This window comes from Alligator mississippiensis, chromosome 4 (assembly GCF_030867095.1).
Source record: "Alligator mississippiensis isolate rAllMis1 chromosome 4, rAllMis1, whole genome shotgun sequence".
NCBI classification, from domain to species: Eukaryota; Metazoa; Chordata; order Crocodylia; family Alligatoridae; genus Alligator; species Alligator mississippiensis.
The window spans coordinates 217,819,583-217,838,996 of record NC_081827.1 but is presented as its reverse complement, the minus strand read 5'-3'; the positions used below and the strand labels follow the sequence as shown (position 1 = coordinate 217,838,996).

At 45.2% G+C, this 19,414-nt stretch overlaps 1 protein-coding gene across 3 annotated transcripts in view; it reads right to left on the bottom strand.

Annotated features, from left to right (window-relative positions):
• Nucleotides 1-5,732: 5,732 nt before the first annotated feature.
• The window catches only part of GRB14 (growth factor receptor bound protein 14), a 143,113-nt gene continuing 129,431 nt past the window's right edge, over nt 5,733-19,414 (bottom strand). For all 3 annotated transcript variants that reach the window (XM_059727331.1, XM_059727332.1, XM_014599378.3), the window contains 2 exons: nt 12,448-12,541; nt 5,733-6,450 (listed from right to left, as the gene is read on the bottom strand). In XM_059727331.1, the coding sequence (XP_059583314.1) occupies nt 6,304-6,450; nt 12,448-12,541 (241 nt within the window). In that variant the 3' untranslated portion in view covers nt 5,733-6,303. The remainder of the gene's footprint in view (nt 6,451-12,447; nt 12,542-19,414) is intronic.

Genomic DNA, 19,414 nt, shown 5'->3' with positions numbered 1-19,414 from the left:
TGCACACCACTGAGTTACAAGCCCTGACTACCTCACCTGCTCTTCATGCATCTGGGCCCACAAATTTGTACAGTAGGTGGCTCCCCATGGCACTGAGGCCACTCCCTGGCATATACCTGAGCATACCACAGCCATGACTCACACTCTGGACTCTATCCAGCCATCTAACTCCATAAATCTGAAAGCCTGAACAGACAAGGAGCAGGAGCAGATGTGTGGGGCTTACTTCTTGAGGGCACACCCGCTTTCCTGAGGAAGTGATGTAGACACATCCTTAGTAGCTACAGCTGTCAGCCATAAATTTAAGTGGCTTCTTCAGTATCATTTATGAAGGTAGCCAGTAAGCACATCCTGGGTGACCATCAATTATTTTAATCAGGGCTGTCAAACTGGTGGCCTACAAAGGGTAACATGCAGTCTGCAGGCTCCCACCCAGCTGCCACTTCCCTTATTGCTCCTGCTGATGCTCTGGGCTCCCCTTCCATCATCTACTTTTCACCTCCTGCCCCTTTCCCCAGTGTGAAGGACCAGGCTGCTCTTCCTGAGCAACACATGCAACTAGGAGCCAACCTTTTGTGCATACAGGGTTTTGGAGGCTGGTTGCCCCACCACATGACACAGAACTGGGAAGGAGCTGGGTTGCCCATGCTATTTGCATGGCAGTGGGGGACGGCTAGGATGCCCACATGGCAGGGGGCATCACTGCATGTCGCACATGCAGTCTGTGGTTCCCTCTGCTCAGAAGCTGGACAGCCCTGATCTAAACCATAAATCTGTCCTTGCTCTTCTTTTAGCCTCCCTGCAACATTATTGCACATCTTACTGCAAATGAGGCAGGTGTCTCTGATTACACAGCATTCACTAATTCCCTGAGCATAATCTGACCATCAGCAGCTTTTAAGAAAAGCTAGTTATATCTCAAAGTACTCAAGAGGTTTATCGTAAGACCCCATCACAAAGGCATTCCATGCCTCCTTAAGAGCCATCATCAAGATACAGGCTGTCAGTAGAGAGCTCGTAAATCATTTATCAACCACCTCTAAACCTTGGCACATTTAAGTGCATTTCAGAACATGAGGAGATTTTACATGTTCATCTTTCACTTAATTGCATTTTCAGGTTATTCTACCATTAAAATGTTAAAAGTTATCCAGTGAATCATTTAAATATAAACTCAGATTTTACTAGCACACTTAAAATAAAAGTGTGAAATATAGGTTTGAAAATAAAATTTCACATTTTCAAGAGAATTTCAGTATATAGTTTCTGCTTTTGGCAATTTAGTCAGTAAAGTCTTTAAACTAAAAGCAGCAACATGTTAGAGAATATAGATGTCCTAGATAATTCCCCCTTAAAAGCATTAAAAGTGTTCACACAAGAATGCCAGTGAACTACACTATCATTTTCAAAAGACCTAATATTTGTGTAAAGTGCTGAACTGACCATCATTTGAATCTTCTGCTACAGATGAAGTTGAAGTGAAGCCGGCAATCCAAACTTCCTATACTCTGGAATCTACATTTCTCCTCCCATCTCTTCAGGGGTCCAAAGAGAAAGGTTTCATTTTTACTACTGGGCAACTCTTCCACTGAGGGCACACATGCCAACAATTTCATTTTTGAAACGAGAATGTTCCCACTGTGAAATGGACCTCTAGCACATTTCAAGTTTTCTGCTGCCCCCCACTGCCATGCACACAGCACAGACAGCCCAGCTCTGCACATCGTGTAGTAGGACACATTTCATGCGTCAGACGGCAAGTTGTAGTCATCATCTGCTTGAGATCATGATGGAGCTGGGAACTTTTCTCTTTATCAAATTCCAAATCCTGAGGCCATGCCATGTTCCCCATGTCCCCCCTTCTGAGCAGAGGCAGCAACATGAGGCCTGCATTGGCGAGGTCAGCCAGTGCTTACAGAGTTGGTGCTGCCAGGCAGGCCTTGGGTTCCTAGATAATGACCCATGCTTTTGGGCAGGGGACTTGCTGGGGCAGGATGGGCTTCACCTCTCTCTTAAAGGCAAGCGTGTCTTCTCTTTCAGGTTGGCTGATCTTGTACGGCAAGCTTTAAACTAGCCTCGCCGGGGAGGGGGCTACAAGAAGACGAGGAGACGCCACCCGAGCAAGACACGTGACACATGCAAGGAGTGCCCAGGTAAGAAACAGGGGTCCAAATAGTCTTCCTAATCAGGAGGTGGCAAGCACAGCTATGCAAGGCCTTAAATGCCTGTATACAAATGCTCGGAGTATGGGGAACAAACAGGAGGAACTCGCCCTCAAAATAGCCAGTTCAAACCCAGACATAGTGGGGCTTACAGAAATGTGGTGGGATTCATCCCATGACTGGGCAGTTAGCATTAGGGGCTATAGGCTGTACAGGTGGGATAGAGAAGGAAGGAAGGGAGGTGGTGTGGCACTCTACGTCAAAGAGCAATACACATCTTCTGCCAGCAAAATGGGGTCAGAGGAGTGGCAAGCTGAAGTGCTCTGGGTCAAGATACAAGGGGGTTGTGGGGAGAGAGATTTAATGGTGGGGGTCTACCACAGACCCCCCAACCAAGTGGAGGAGCTGGACCGGGAATTTTCAGGCCAGCTTGCAGAGGCACTTAAGGCAAGGGATGTAGTTGTCATGGGTGATCTAAATTACCTGGACATCTGCTGGGAGGAGCAGTCAGCCAGGTCAGACTGTTCCAGGAGGTTCCTGGCCGAGATACAGGACCTCCGCTTAACACAGGAGGTGCACAGTCCCACCAGAGGAAATGCCCTGTTGGACCTGGTCCTGGCCACAGGCAATGATCTGGTAAGGGGACTCCAGGTCCTTGACCACCTGGGTGATAGCGATCATCGCTTGCTGGAATTCATCATCCAGCGCAGGGTGTCAGGGGCCTGCAGCAAGGAGGTAGCCCTAGACTTCAAGAGGGCCAACTTCAACGAGTTGAGATTGGTGGGAGAGGTGCTGGGGTTCTCGAGGGCAGGGGAACTCAGTGTCCAAGATGAGTGGTCGTTCCTTAAGGAGACGATACTCGGGGCCCAAGGGGTGACAATCCCAACAAGAAGCATGGGGGGCAAGAGTGCCTGAAAGCCTCCCTGGCTCACCAAGGAAGTCTGGGAATGCCTGGTTGCCAAAAAGGTGGCGTACACCCGGTGGAAGGGGGGTGCTATCTCAAAAGAAGAGTATACCTCCACTGCTCGGGCCTGTAGGGGGCCTGTTAGGAAAGCTGAGGCAGACATAGAGTTAGGACTAGTGTCCAAGATCAAAGATAATAAAAATTCCTTTTTCAAATATATAGGGAGGATGAAGAAGGCACCGGGAAATGTGGGGCCCCTGCAAGATGAGCTGGGCAAGCTGGTGGTTGCGCCAGAGGAGAAGGCAGACATCTTTAACAAATTCTTCACCTCCGTTTTCTTGTGCAGGGACTGGGACTCCCCCACCGTGTTTCAAGATGGACTCAAGGGGAACGCCTCAAGACCTAAGGTTGAGCAGGACCAGGTTAGAGTGCTTCTGGAGGGGCTGGATGTGTTCAAGTCAGCAGGTCCAGATGCTCTCCACCCCAGGGTGTTGAGGGAGCTAGCAGGGGTTACTGCTGGGCCCTTGGCATGGCTTTACAAGCGCTCATGGTGCTCTGGCCAGGTGCCAGATGATTGGAAGATAGCCAATGTGGTCCCCATCTTTGAAAAAGGGAGGACCCAGGCAACTAGAGGCCTGTCAGTCTTACCTCAATCCTGGGGAAACTCTTTGAGAAGATCATCAAGGAGCACATCTGTGATGGGCTGGCATCGGGGATGATGCTCAGGGGCAACCAGCACGGTTTCATTAGGGGCAGGTCATGTCAGACCAACCTGATTGCCTTTTACGATCAGGTCACAAAAGCATTGGATGCAGGTGTCGCCGTGGATGTAGTCTTTCTGGACTTCAGCGAGGCCTTTGACACTGTCAACCACCCCATCCTCATTAAAAAAATTAGGTGACTGTGGCATCGATGCCTACATGGTCAGATGGATTGCTAATTGGCTGAAGGGTCGTACTCAGAGGGTGGTGGTGGATGGGTCATATTCAACCTTGGGAGAAGTGGGCAGCGGAGTCCCCCAGGGCTCGGTCCTTGGGCCCGCACTGTTCAATTTCTTTATCAGCGATTTGGACGACGGGGTGAAAAGCAACCTGTTCCAATTTGCTGATGATACCAAAATTTGGGGTGAGGTGGGCATGCTAGTAGGGAGAGAAAGACTGCAGAAAGACCTGGATAGGTTGCAGGGGTGGGCTAACAAAAACAGGATGCGTTTCAATAGTGACAAGTGCAGGGTGCTGCACTTGGGCAGTAGTAACCAGCAACACACTTATAAGATGGGAAACTCCATTCTTGAGAGCACGGAGGCAGAAAGGGATCTTGGAGTCATCACCGACTCCAAGATGAACATGGGCTGACAATGCGAGGTCGCGGTCAGCAGGGCTAACTGGACCCTATCGTCCATCCACAGGTGCATCTCAAGTAGGGCCAAGGAGGTGATCCTCCCTCTCTGTGCGACACTGGTCAGGCCACAGCTGGAGTACTGTGTCCAGTTCTGGGCACCCCACTTCAAGAGGGATGTGGACAACATTGAGAGGGTCCAGAGGAGGGCCACCCACATGATCCGGGGACAGCAGGGCAGACCCTACAATGAGAAGCTACGGGACCTGAACCTGTTCAGCCTTCACAAGAGAAGGCTGAGAGGGGACCTTGTGACCGTCTATAAACTCACTAGGGGGCACCAGAAGGGTTTGGGGGAGACCTTGTTTCCCCTAGCGCCCCCCGGGATAACAAGGAATAACGGCCACAAGTTGTTGGAGAGTAGGTTTAGATTAGACATCCATAGGAACTACTTCACAGTTAGGGCAGCTAGGATCTGGAACCAACTTCCAAGGGAAGCGGTGCTGGCTCCTACCCTGGGGTTCTTTAAGAAGCGGCTCGATGCCTACCTGACTGGGGTCACTTGAGCCCAGTTTCCCTCCTGCCCATGCAGGGGGTCAGACTTGAAGATCTACAAGGTCCCTTCCGACCCCTACTTCTATGATTCTATGTACATATATATAGCTAAATACCAAATAAACAACACAAAAGCAACTTGGAGTATTTTTCTTTTTTTCCTGCAATTAAACTTGGAGGATATTTATAAAACTATATTCATGTTTATAAGGGTTGAATTTATTTAGGATGAAAAAGAATTTAAAAATGTATTTCCAGATAAGCAAAATGAATTTCATCTTCAATTCATATTATGGAATGCTATTCATTCAATCTAGTGATTTTGGAAATCTATTCACATGCAAAAGGAAGGTGGAAGGTTGGGTAAGTGTCTAAAAGTCATTTTTTCTCATAGCTGTAGATGCTAAATGGCCAATAAAAGGTCCTTTGGAAAGGGACTGATTTGAACTAGCTGCTTTCTATTTGCTAGCATTATGCAAATTATAACCAGCTATCTGAAACTTTCATCTAAAAAAAATTACTAATTTGATAGCATGCAGAATTCTCTTCTCCATCCTAAATACCAATTTCAAATCATGATCCTGGAGTAATCAATGTGTGTAAGTAGAGATTTTATCGACACAATATATATTACCAGGTTGGCATAGTTCATATGCAGCACCCCTCCTGCACCCAAAAAAATGACACACAACGCTGGTCACAAGGAGAAAAATCTAGAATGCTATTGTGCCAGTTATAGTAAGATTTGTAAAACAATTGATCCAGTCAGTTAATATATTCCAAGTCATTTTAATTGATTAATTCAGAATAATTTTAGTTTTGAATGTGATAAAGCCAAAGTAGCATTCAAAAATATAATGTAAAATAATTTTTATTTTATTTACAAGTTATGTGCAATCCAACTTCTACTTTTTTCATCCAAAGTGTGTCAGATCCCAACCTGTTGAAGAGAAATTCTGTGCGAAACATTTCCAAAGGCATTTAATAATTTTGAAAACTATTACCAACAATGAGGCACCCTTCAATATTATTTTTGTAAATAAAGTTACACAATATTTAAAATAGTTTTTGTTGTCATTCAAAGGAGAATTCCAAGGCTGCTACACTGTACAATTATACCTTTTTCTTAAATTCACGGTTTACTGAAAGTTATCCTGTAATGGATAATTACAATCCAAAGTACTTATCTATGAAGCATATGAGGTTTCCCTTGCACCTGAAATTTACAAACATTTCAGTGTAAAGACTTTTCCACCTTGCACCAAAATATTTGTCCTGGGGGGGAAATACGTTCTAGCATCTCCCTCTTCTCTTCATCTGTTGGTGAATCGACTGATGCTTTGGTTAAAGAGCAATCCGAGCACAATAGTGTTTTAACTTGCAAGGCAGTACTCCCTTATTGAGCTGGTAGAACTCCACTAGCTGGATAAGATCTGTAAATCTCGTATGGCCATCATCCAGTGTATAGAATTGCTTCCCATCATCTTCCAACTGCAAAGAAGGAAAACAAAGTGATCATAAACTATAGCATTTATCAGAAATTCAGATTATGCACATTACCAATATTTAATGAAATAAGGCCATGTGACACATTCTTTGTTTAGATATTCACACTCCTCTGTGATTTATCCTCTTAGCTCACAAACAATACAAGTAATGTTCATTCATAGCAAATTCAGAAGTGATGAGTAATAAGGAAAAGATACAGAGGGCACTGTCAGGCAGAAACTTTCCTACTGCTTTTTACCAGGACCATGACAAGAAATACATTCTTCTGTGCAGGAAGTAGAAAAAGGAAGAGAAACGGAGAGAGAAAAGAACCCTGCTGCTCTGGCTCCCTTTGCCTAGAGTAGAATAGTAAGTGCATGGGCTGGGAAGGCCAACTGGAAAATATCCACATCAAGGTTACTTTAATTGACTTTCCATCTTTTATGGTCACCATTTCCAATTTTAAATGATTAAAAATGAACATTCCCACACTTTGCATCACACAATTAATTTTGAAGCTATAGCACCTTTACCTAATGGAATATGCTCAGATTTCTTTTCCAACTGACTGAAGCTTCCTGATACTAACACATTAACTGAAATATCGATCAGTTAATGAAAGAAGGAAAAAAGACAATTTAAGGGTAATGGAAAACTGCACAAAAGAACATCCTAAAATAGTGAAAGCATGCCATTGCACGGGGAAAATGTAACCATCCTCTGGAAGCAAGTACAATTAGCTTTCTTACCTGTAGCAAACTTTTTTCATAATAAGTCTTGTTCTAGTTGTGACTTCGGCCCCTGGCAGACATTAATATAATAATTTGGATCTGAGAAACGTTATGCCTCATCTCCAAAAGTCATACATTCAGCTGTGCCAGATAGGATGTGCCATTTCTGGAATGGGGCATAATGTTCCTCAGATCCTAAAATTTTCAGATCCTGGCACAACTGCCAGGGCTGAATTTAATCCCTGGGCTGCCTTCAATCCAGTCCTGGGGACTGGGCAGGGGGACACTGTTTTCTAGAGGTTGAGGATGCATGGTACTTAATGCAAATAATTGTTGGCATCACCTGAGGCAGCCCTGGATCTAGTTCAAGACTTAGGACTCCCCCAGTCCAATCTCTGAAGACCAGGCTGGGCAGGCCTGGGTCCCAGACCTGTCCCAGTCCTTATGCTGACAAAAAGCAGACATCATTACATGTAGAACACCTTTGTAGCAGATTTGCTGTTTTATCATGGCATAAATTGGTTGAATGCATGGCATCTTATGACTTATCGCATACCTAAAATCTTAATTTCATCATAAACACAATGGGTCTGGCACTTTCCAACCCATTGTACTAAGTCTGTGGGAATGTCTATCCAGTGGTTTTCAACCTTTTCAGGATTAGGGCACCCTTCCACCACTTTTTTTAGTGTAGTGGCACCTGCAGTTAAGAACCACTAATGGTGTTGCCTTAACTTACTCCACTGCTTCTCAACTGGTTCTGCTACCTCCAGTAAAAGTGCCCCATATGCTTGGGAAGGGCTGTGACACCTGTGCAAGGTAGTGCTGCATTAGGGAATTCTGATCCGCCTAAAGCAGGCGGGAGCTGCCTTGTGCTGCCATTCCACACCCTTCTACACTTTTCCTGGAAAGCAAAGCATGTGGGTAGGACTGTCCCACACTGATTGAAGTCCTAATGCAAAAGGTGCAGGCAGGGCAGTTTTACCTGGCTGCTACCACACTGCACTGTGGCATTCCTGAGGCGGTCTTGCAGCACCTCAGTTGAGAAACAGTGGTGTAGGCTTCTTATTTTCAGATTTTCACCAGTCCCAGGCACACTTTGAGAGTTTAGGAATTGTCAATGTGTGTGTGTGGAAGGGGGAAAGCAGGGTGGAAATGTGGGGCTTGAAAATACTTGCTTTTTGATCAAGAGGTATGAAGATGAACTATAATTCAACTATTCTGCTAACAGCCTGAAGGCATTCCCAGGGCTGAAACTGGAGATATCTGTTGACTGAAATTTAAGTTTTGACATGGTTTTTGTTAATAGTTCCAAATCTATATTTGCCTTGAACTGAACTGCACAATGACAAACAATTTTCTGAAGAGAACCATGAAATTTTTTGCAGACTGATAAGGAACTTGTATTGTCCACACTGTTCAAAGCATAACATATTTTACAAGTCATTAGGGCTGCTATTCTGACTGATGGTACCTTCAACAGAAGATGAATGTCTGAGGATAGCTATACTTTTACCTCAGTATCTCAACCTGGAAACAAAAATAGCTATTAACCTTGTAAAAAACAAAACACAAAAACCCCCCCAAAACCCCAAAACAAAAACAATAGATAAAATAGTGATTAATTGGTATTGCTACAAAGGATTTATTATATTTTGTATTATGGTAAGATGCTCTAACATTTTCATAGTGATACCCATCTAAGAAAAGAGGAATGGTCTTAGACAATATTCTATTTCAACTTCCAATCCTGGAGCAGTTAGACTGAAACATGGTTGAAATTGGAGAAATGCTGCTCTCTATATTGAAGCTCTCTCTCCTCAGAACTAATGAAGAATGTTTTGCATTTGCAAGCTTGTCTAACTCTATCCAAACTATGGAGTTAGTTCAGAAAAAAATATCACCCTAAGAAACTCTTGCCTGTTATATACCAGTAATTCCTGGACCATCACAACTACAACATCAACCTAACACTATAAATAAAGGACATCTTCAGTACATTTCCTTGGGTATGCAGGGAAGGCTTCCAGAAGTAGACTTTTTAAAACAAATTTAAATTTGACTGATCTCGAGCTTGGCAAAACTCTCCTAGTCTTTGTTGGACTAAAGCATCCATATTAAAATCTCTGGCTGCTTAGATGTGAAAACAAGCAGTGTTTTACTTTCAGCTCAGCACGACCCTGCACTAACCATGGCACATGCCCAGATGGGGTATCACATTAGTTTGACCCAGCTCGCCCAATGTCTGTATAGATCATGTGCTTCAACAGGGCTTTTTGGCTGTTTATCTAATAGCTGATTTAACCAGCTTTAGACAAAAGCACCAAAAAGTCCCACTGAAGTGTCCAATCTACAGATGCTGGGGAGCCAGATCAAACTAATGCACTTCCTCTTCCGATACAGAACCTTCTTCACGTCTGTCAGGGCCCTCTGACCTATCTGATCAGCAGGAACTGGGTTGATGGCATCAAAGAATTTTTTGAGTTCCTAATTCCTAGAAAGAGCTGAGGTAAAGAAATAGCCTGAAAGGACATTATGTCTTGATGTTCAAAAGTCCTCTCTTTTCTATGATTATTAATCCCTGTTTGTAAACCAAAATATATAACATTTCATCCTTCTTCCTATCCATTTAATGAATGGAGAAACTGGCAACAATTATTTAAAATATTTTAAAATTGCATTTATCAACTCTTTTCAGATTCTTTTTGGACAGAAGTGGAGCATACAGCCAATCAGGCAATTTGCCATGGCACCCTTCAGGTTTAAAATAATCACATGTTTGAGAGAACTTTCAACAGAGTCTTTCAGTGCCACCACTGTCCAGTGGGATCAATATCCTCCAGTAAAAACAGTACTTTTAGTGTAGGTGTTAGAGAAAAAAAAAAAAAAAATCAATATTTGCAACTGATGATAATTTTAGAACACTGTCCTATTGGGCCCGTTATAATTTCAATGAGGCTCTCTTCCTTTTCCTAATGCACTCTCTCTGGATTAAACTGTTCTCATTACACTATTTTTCCTAACAATTCTCACATATGATAAATTGCCTTGTCTTTTCTTACTTTTCCTTTCTGGGACTCTATTTGGAAAGTGATGTAGACAAGCATTCCTCAGTTTCCAAAATTATATTAATGAGTATGAGGAGGTCTTCCAGATCTTCCCCAAGCACAAGATGACCTGTGTCTGTGGACTGTGAACGATACAAAGCAGGTATTTCCTTTTCCTTTGCCAAGGATCCTACTGCAGGACTTCAACGGCTATGTGACTGAAGACTATCACTTGTAATTTTGTAGTGCTTTATTTGGAAAAGCAATCTACTGAGGAGTGTTAGCAGTGACTGGATTGAAAGGAAAAAGGTGGTCTTATCTGGGTCAGAGGGAAGGGGAATTTTTAGAAAAGGATACCAGGATCTTCCAGCCACAGCTACTATTAAAGAAACTAGGTCTATGTTCTTGGAGGAACTTGCATGGATGTCAAAAGGCCATTTAGCATATGACCTAAGGAGCAGACAGGTAACAACTAGAGATAATGAAGGTGCTATTGATCTATCCTTAGGATTCATACCGCAGGAAACATAATATAGTCCAGTGAGAACCCTGATGCTGACAGAACAAAGGATTCTGGGGCTAGGGTGTCTCTGGAATCTTTGAGGGAGAGGTCCTTGTACTATATGCATCTGAGCCAGGGCTGTCTAACTTACTTGGCCCTACAGGGTGGATCAAAACTGCAGGACTCCTGGCAGGCCAGACTACCAACCTCTGGTCACAAGGTGACAGTTTGTCAGTGCAGCTGCCATGGTTGCCACGTTGGAGTAGCTCTGGAAGCCTGGGGGTAAACGCCACTGCCACTTGCCCTCCTTTTCCCCTGCTTTCTGGGTTCCAAAGCTTTTCCAAAGCAGCAGGTCTGGCAATCATACTAACAAGTCCAATGAGCTGTAATTTAACCCCTTGAATGTCAAATGCAGGCTGTAGGCCAGCATTTTGACAGCTCTATCTAGGCAATGTAAAACTGCAGGCACTTCTCTCTCAACCTTGCTGACTATTAGGAGGTATGGATGGTTTAGAAAAAAAAATTATGGGGTTATAGACTCTTATTCAAATATTAAACAAGGTTTACTGAAATCTACTAAACTGTTTCAGCTCTATTCTACAGTAGAAGTGGAGGCTTCTGTGACACTGACTTCAAGAACACAGATGTAGAAAGTGATGGCCCTTTGAAGTTTCTCCCTAGAACCACTGAAACCTCTGACTGGTCAGCAAGTAAGGAAGGACAGCATCTAGAGAAATCCCTCAGTCCCTCAATTCTATCTAGAATTTGAAGAATAACTTGAAAACAGCCACTGGAGGAGGCTAATCAAAACTGAGAAGACTTGGATAGAAAGCAGACTACAGAGGAGACTCTCTAGTGGAGAGAGAAGGGGAAGGAGCAAAGGCAGATAGCTAGGGTTAAATCAGACAATGCCAGCATCTGTGAGCAGAAGCCAGAAGGAAATAAAATACAGGTATTTTTTAAATTGCCTCCACAGTCAGTATATAATGAATGGAATGCCATATAGCCATCTAATGCTTAAGCTTATGAAACCATTTTCAATGAAAAGTCAATAGAAATGTGACCATACTCCAGTAAATTAATTTGGCAATTCAAAGCTAAACACAGGTAACTGGACTAAAAAAAATATACATCAATTTTACCAAAAAATGTGTATCCCCACACATGAAAACTGAGCGTGCCTATGCAATGTACTGGCCCCGGTACATGGAAGAACAACAAGAGAAAGCAGGAAACGGGGTCCAGAAAGAAAACTATTGGGCCCTGTGTGAAAGCACCATGAATGGAGGAAATGTCAACATATGTGCCATAAGTTTCCAACCAGAGGAGTTCCATCAAACAAAAAGGAAAACAAAAAAAGTTGTGTGTGTACTGTTATAGTACTGCAGTATTATTTTTGTGCTATAAGGGCTGCTTCTGTTACATCTGAAAAACAGACTTGTTTTTGTGTTAGAAGAGCTCAAACAGAAACTAAACAATATCTGCCAAAAGTTACAACCAAAAGGGAAAGCTCCAAAAATGTTTGGTACTATATATTCATTTTTAATGCATCTAATGATACATACAGTAACAGTATTTATCATGTATCAGCAAACCTCAACAGTTTTATTAAAGTCTTATATCTTAATTTTTTTAAAGTACATACCCAATTAAGATGATGTCTTTTTATTAGTATTATGTCTTTTCAATAATATATACATAATTAAGAAGTGTTACTTACGGGTACGATTTGAAAGTGCTTTATTTTTAATCCATGGCTCAATGACAATACAAATGCTTTGGGATTACTTTGACTATCCCGTACCAAGAAAACCCTAGGAAGAGAGATTACACATTTTCAAAGCAAGCTCATGTCAAATATAGTTCTTTTTGGGTAGATTTAAAACAAAAACTATGGAAAATCACTGTAAAACACAATATAAATAAACAGCAAAACCATTCATTTAAACAATTTTTGTACCTAAAGTTTAAATTAAAAAGTAACCATTATTACTTTGAGATTGGATCACTGATCTACAAGCTTTAATGCATTATCCCTCTCCATTTTATTACCCTTTAAACATGGTCTTTTTTGTGAAAAAAAAAATATAAATCTACAGAATGACTGATACTGTAGCTGTTAAAGTTAACAGCTACGGATGTCAATGTCAAGGTGCGTATCTTCAGACAGAAAAGCATGTCTAAGAGTTTATACTTTTTACAAAGTTTTGTCTTAGATCTTGACAGCTGCCCAAGTCATAAATTATACAGGATTAAAGTGCCAACAACTGACGGTCATGGTTTTTTACATAGGAAATCTGGATTGCACTTGTAAAAGCTCATATTTTTAACAGAAACTGCCAAAGGCACCAATCACCAGTAGAGTGACATATGCCAATTTGCCTTAAAAAGTACTTCAGACCAAGCAAAATATTTCAATTCCACTTTAATACACTGTTCCTTATTTCTTCATTTCCCCAAATGCAATTGTTGGGAATCACATAGAGAAATGTGTTACGCACTCTCCTCCCACTGACTTCCTTGGGGTTTGGGTAACTAAATCCAGAGGTCCTCTGGAGACCCCAACCCACATATGTTGCTAATACTGGATATGAGAGAGCAGGAACATATGCCCATTTGCAAAATTAATGGTCAGCTTAATGGAAAGTTTACAGAACTATATTGGTTTTATAGCTGTCAAATATACATAAATACTAACATCTACATAGCAGTAAAATTTCCTATTTAGCATTAAGCTGCAGTCTATTAGCTTTATGGCAGAGCTCAAATAAAACCATCTTAGCTGCACCCTATTCTGGGATTTTCTAGGCAGTTTTAGTGACAGCTGTTTTCCTGAGTACTGCAGTTGGAAGGTTTCTGCTATAATGCTGAAAAGATGATGTTCTATGGAGAAAGGATGGAGGCCAAAAAGAGACTGCCACTATCTTCACTGATTCAGTTAATCCTCAGCCTTGGAGCTGCAGTATGTGCTGAGGAGACAGAAGTTCTGTCTAGAGGTGCACACCAATACATGAGCCTGGAAAAGCGCAGGCTCAGGGGTGATCTGATGGCCACCTATAAGTTTATCAGGGGTGACCACCAGTATCTGGGGGAACGTTTGTTCACCAGAGCGCCTCAAGGGATGACGACTAGGTCGAATGGTCATAAACTACGACAAGACCGTTTCAGGCTGGACATAAGGAAGAATTTCTTTACTGTCCATGCCCCCAAGGTCTGGAACAGCCTGCCACCAAAGGTGGTTCACGCGCCTACATTGAACACCTTCAAGATGAAACTGGATGCTTATCTTGCTGGGATCATATGACCCCAGCTGACTTCCTGCCCTTCGGGCAGGAGGCTGGACTCGATGATCTTCCGAGGTCCCTTCCAGCCCTAATGTCTATGAAATCTATGAGATATCGGATTGGCAATGATATAAAGAAAATTGGCTGTATCGGAAATCGGCCCCATGCGGCCAATAATTTGGTCAATAAATGCCTGTGCGTGCATGCATGCAGGCAGTGAAAAGCACAGCCTGGCAGCATGGAGAGCCGTGCACAGCTGGTAAGTCCATTGTGAAGGAAGCGGAGGGGGGAGGGAAGGGGCATGGGGAAAGATCAGTGCCCCCTGCGGTGACAAAGGAAGCGACTGCCTAGCCAGGCAGGATGGGGCATGGAACAGACCCACAGCTTGCCCAGGAGCTGGATCTCGCAGCTGTGGGCACCATGGGAGGACAAGGGGGGATATGTGCCCCCCGGATCTGCGTGGGGCAGGGTGGGTGGGCTGGAGCTGCATTGGGGTCTTCTCATTGAGGGCTGAGCTTGGGGCATGCAGCAGCAGCACTGGGAGAGGGCTATGGGGGGGGCTACAGCCACTCCAAATTTCACCATAGTCCCCCCGCCCCACCCCCCACATCCCCTCCCAGTGTCACCACTGCCTGCCTGGCGCAGCCCCAGCTCTTCCCGGTTTGTCAGTGGAGGTGGGGGTTGAGCCGGGGCTGGGGTGCTGAGAGGGGCGATCGGGGAGGCTATGGAGAAATTTGTGGTGGCTGCTGCCCCCCACCCAAAGCCCCTTCCTAACACCACTGCCACCCACACTGAGCCCAGCCCCTGATGGGAAGAACCTGGCGCAGCCCCAGCTTCAACCCACAGATGCAGCCCACCTACCCCAACCCGTGCAGATCTGTAGACACATGCCCCACCCTCCATGCCCTCCCACGGTGTGCACAGCTGCAGGAGCCACCTCCTCCCCCTCCCAGATGAGCCACGGCTCTGTCCTGTGCCCCACCCCATCTGGCTGGGCAGCATCTGCCCCAGCCCCTGCCCCACTCCTTCCCACGGGGGGCATTGATCTGGCCCCACCATGTTCTTTCCCTCCCCCGTCCCCTTCCACCACAATGGATTTACCAGCTGAACACAGCTGTATCAGAAATTGAATTGGCAACAGCTGATATGCCTCCTTAAAAATCGGCTATTGGCATCAGCCCCCAAAATCTCTATCGGTGCGCTTCTAGTTCTGTCCCTAATGGCTAGGAACAGAAGTTACAGCTAAACTAGTTTCAGTGATCAGAAACTGGTTTAAAACCTGTAACAGAACATAAGTACAGTGCATATAAACCAGTTTCAAAATGGCTGAAACTGGTTTAAATAAACCTAGTTGAATTCAGCATCAGACTTAACTGATTGAGGTCAAACAGGTTTATGGAACTTCTATCCCTGACCCCTTCCTGGTTTAAGTTAAATCAGAGTCCTTCAGCATCCCAGCATGCACTGCAGCTCTGGACTGGGCTGTGTTCTCTGCTCCAGGGAGCAGGGCTGGTCCCACCCATCTGTTCTGTTGCCAGAACAAGGGTGAAGGGCATGGTGAAGGGGGCAGGGAGGAGGCTTATTCCCCTCTCTTTCCCCTCTTCCACTGAGGGACCACAGCCAGGGTCTGCCAGCCCTGGCTACTGCCTCTGCCATTTGCCCCCATGAAGGCTGAGCACTCCCTGAAAGGGGCTGCTCTGCCCTGGTCAGGCAGACCTTGGCTCGGGTCCCCTGGGGAAAGAAGAGAGGGAGGAAGAAATAAGCCTCCTCCCTCCCCCCCTTCACCTTAGGGGAACCATGCTAAGCCTGCATCTAACCACACCCCCACCCCTATCACTGCAGGGGTGAGGGCATGGGTGCTGCTGAGGGCAGGCATGGAGGGGCTGGGCCCTTGCCAGCTGGCTGTGGCTCGGGCTGGGGTCAGCGGAGCTGTGCACCCATATTACTCCTGGCTCTCCATGGCCATGCTGAGTCAGGCCAGGCTGTCAGGGAGTCACTGCGGTGGCCAGGGCTCTCCCCCTCCTCCCCCACTGCAGGATGGAGCAGCACTGCATCAGAGGCAGCACTGCATGCAGCTCTGTGCAGCACTGCATCAGAGGCTCCATAACAGCCGTGTCTGGCCTGGGCATAGGGACCCAGATGCAATCTGGGCATAGAGCTCCCGCAACCCCAGCCCAAGCCACAGACAATTGGGAAGGGCCTAGCCCCCAAGGCCCAAACTAGCCCCTTTGCACCTGCCCTCAGCAGCACCCACAGGATAGCCCAGCTCAGTCCAGCGAGAGGCAGGTGAACTGCAGGGCTGGGCTGGGCCAGGCCAGTCTACAGGGGCAGGGCTTTTCCCAGCCAGAGGTGGGGCTTGGGCTGGGGCAGCAAGAGCTGTGTGCCCAGATTGCTCCTGGCTCCCTGTGCCCAGGTGAGGCAGGGCTGTCAGTGAGGGCTCTGCCCCTCCTCCTCCTCCTCCCCCACTGTGGGACCGGGGGCGGGGTGCTCTGTGAAGTGCTGCCTCAGGGCTGGAGGGGCACAGTGCTGGGCTCTGCTGTGGAGCAGAGGGGAAAGCCAGCTGCTGTGGGGCGGTCGGCAGGGGGAACTCTGTGCTCCCAGCTCCCTGCACCCAGGCTAGGCTGGGCTGTCAGGAAGCCACTGCGGTGGGCAGGGCTCTCCTCCTCCTCCTCCCCTGCCATGGGACCAGAAGCAAGGGGTATTGCCATGCTGTCCCTGCTTGACCCTTCAATGCCAGCTGGAATCTGGCCATGCCCCCCCGCCCCCCAAAGCCTGGCAAGGGCTGCTTCCCTCCCCCCACCCCACTTTACAGGCACATCCTGGCTGGGGTCCCTGCAGGCCAGGTGGGGGTTTAAACCCCTACCCAATCAGACTGAGGACTGTTGGGACCTGGCCATGCCCCCTCCCTCATCTTAGCTTCCCTGTGCCACTGTGGAAGGGAAGGAAGGGCCTGCTCTAGTGCCCCCTGGCTTCTCACCTGAGCCATTGCAGGCATATGTCTGTATTTCTGGAATCAAAAATGAGTGTCTATTCACTTACTTGCCAGTTAAATCTAAGCAGGTTAGACTAAGCAGCAAATATTGAATCAATTCAGGCTCGGGTTTTTTGAATGTTTGTACTTACCAAGGGAACAATAGGAAGTGAATGGGCCATACAGAACTAAAAGCAAGAAAACTGTGGGAGGATAAAGAAAGGGAAAAGGAAAGAAATGACTGGAGAAGTCGTTCCCCAGAGAACATGGTTGAGAAGCCTCTTTCATCACCAACAGGATAAGAGTTAGCTACTTATCTATCCTATCCATGTACAAGGGCAAGGACAGCTGGAAGCTGGACCCCAGATCTATTCTCCCTCCCCCACCTCCCCATCTCTCATTCCAAACAAGTACATGCAGGGGAAAACATTTTGGGAGTACAAAGAAAAGCAGGGTGAGAGCTAAGAGAACACGTTCTTGCCTTAATTCTACAAAGATCAGGGCTCACAAACTAACTGTTTCCACAAGGGTTGTAGCAAACAGCTGGGCAGAGGCACTGAAGCTGAGCTTGTTTGCTAGGGGTATTGTTTCAAAGGGCACTGCTTCTCCAATCAGCTCCAAAGAGTCACTGCTGAGCTCCAACTGATCGGAGAAGTTGCACCCTTTGAAGTAAAAGCCATAGCAAATAGTTGAATAGTTAGTTCTCAGTTCAGCTACCTGCTGCAAATTAAACAAGATGCGATCTACCTAGATATGAGTAATCTGGATTCTACTATACTTTTAAAATAGCATTAAGAAGTGAGACTGTGTCATTTGGCATCCTTGATCATTAACACTTCCAATAAAATGCATATGAAAATTGATCAAATTAATAAAAAAACCCTCATCAGCTTATTAGAAACAGAAAACCCATATTGGCCACTTTAGACACATACCAAGCAAAAGTAATGACACAATGTTTTAAACATATTCAGACTTTTCTAGTAAGCTCTCCCACACCATCTAGTGGTCTAAGTATCACCTCTTCACCCTTTCCAAGATCAAACAAGGAAAATTTCAGAGCAGTCGCCCCCTTGTCTATTTCAAATGTTAACATGGGCAAACTGGTCTAGAAAAAAAAGACAAACTTCTGTATTGTTTGAGTGCAACATTTTGCAAGTTTCCATAAGTTTCTAGCCCAAGAAGCATAATGTCCAAATTAATCACCACCATGTCTTGTACTCCCTCTCTAGCACAGTCTGTAACATGCCACCTATTGGATTTTCAGAAAGCCCATATTATAAATGTAACTTCCTGCCTGTCTTCAATTTGCTGAAGGTTGAAGAATCTTCAGATTGCAGTCCTTTAGGAAAAGCTGTGTTACTCACCTTCCAGAGGTCACTCCCAAGACCTACCACAAGAGATTCCAGATTATTTGAAAATGGGAGGGTGTAAGTTATACTGAAACTATGTACAAATTGAATGACTTTTTGAATAAGTAGATTAAGCAAGTGGAGGTGGAGGGTATGGATATAGTTCTGAACATTACTACTCTTAAACAACTCTATAATACGTTTAGCCAAAATTTAAAAGAGGCAGCTTAGAGAAGGAAGCCCAAGAGCACTGCAGAGGCTACAGAAGAGGCTGATCTGTACATGAAAGCCAAAGCAGAAGTTGTTTCTGCCTCTAAAACCAAGAGTGGGGAGTGAACGGAATGCCCCTAGCAGGGCTGCAGGAGGAAAGAGGGATGGTGGTAAACCTATAAGCAACCAGGCAGTTTTTGTGGTTCCCAAGACTAGTAGTAAACTCTCAGGGGAAAGGCAGAACCCTTGGAAATGTTTTAGGAGGAAAGACAAATGTCAACCACAGGCAGTAGGAGCAAAAGATGGTGGGGTGGGGGAACCCTCACTAAGGGTGGTGGGGTGTAGGGGATCCTCCCACTACAGCAGGAACTTCCTTCAGGGGATCTGGAGCACCTAAAAATGCCAAGGTAAATGACAATAAGTGTTTGAGATAGAGGGATTCAAAAGCCCAAGTTTCTATAATGAGAAGGATTGATAGATCATATTATCCCAGAAAAGGAGTTAAATTCCGTGTTTCTGGGAAGGATAAGAATCTGGCTCATGGCAGCCTGGGTTTTGCTAGGATGAGAGAGGAGCACTGATCCACTTAAAGTTAGGGGTTGCCAAAAACTTGCATGTGGATGTACTTAGGGGGAACACTATAAATAAACCACCCCACATGGTGAGTGCTATCACTTACTATGGCAGACTGAAACTCTTGAGTTTGATAGTGTCAGCATTCAGCAGACTGCTCTCAGCTCTCAGGCAGTCCATAAAATTAACCCTACAGGCTAAAAATCACTGGTCTTCTGACTGAGAACACCATGATGCAGTTGCAAACCAAGCAACGTTCAACACTGGAGTAGGAAGTAGATTCCTCTCCAAAAGATT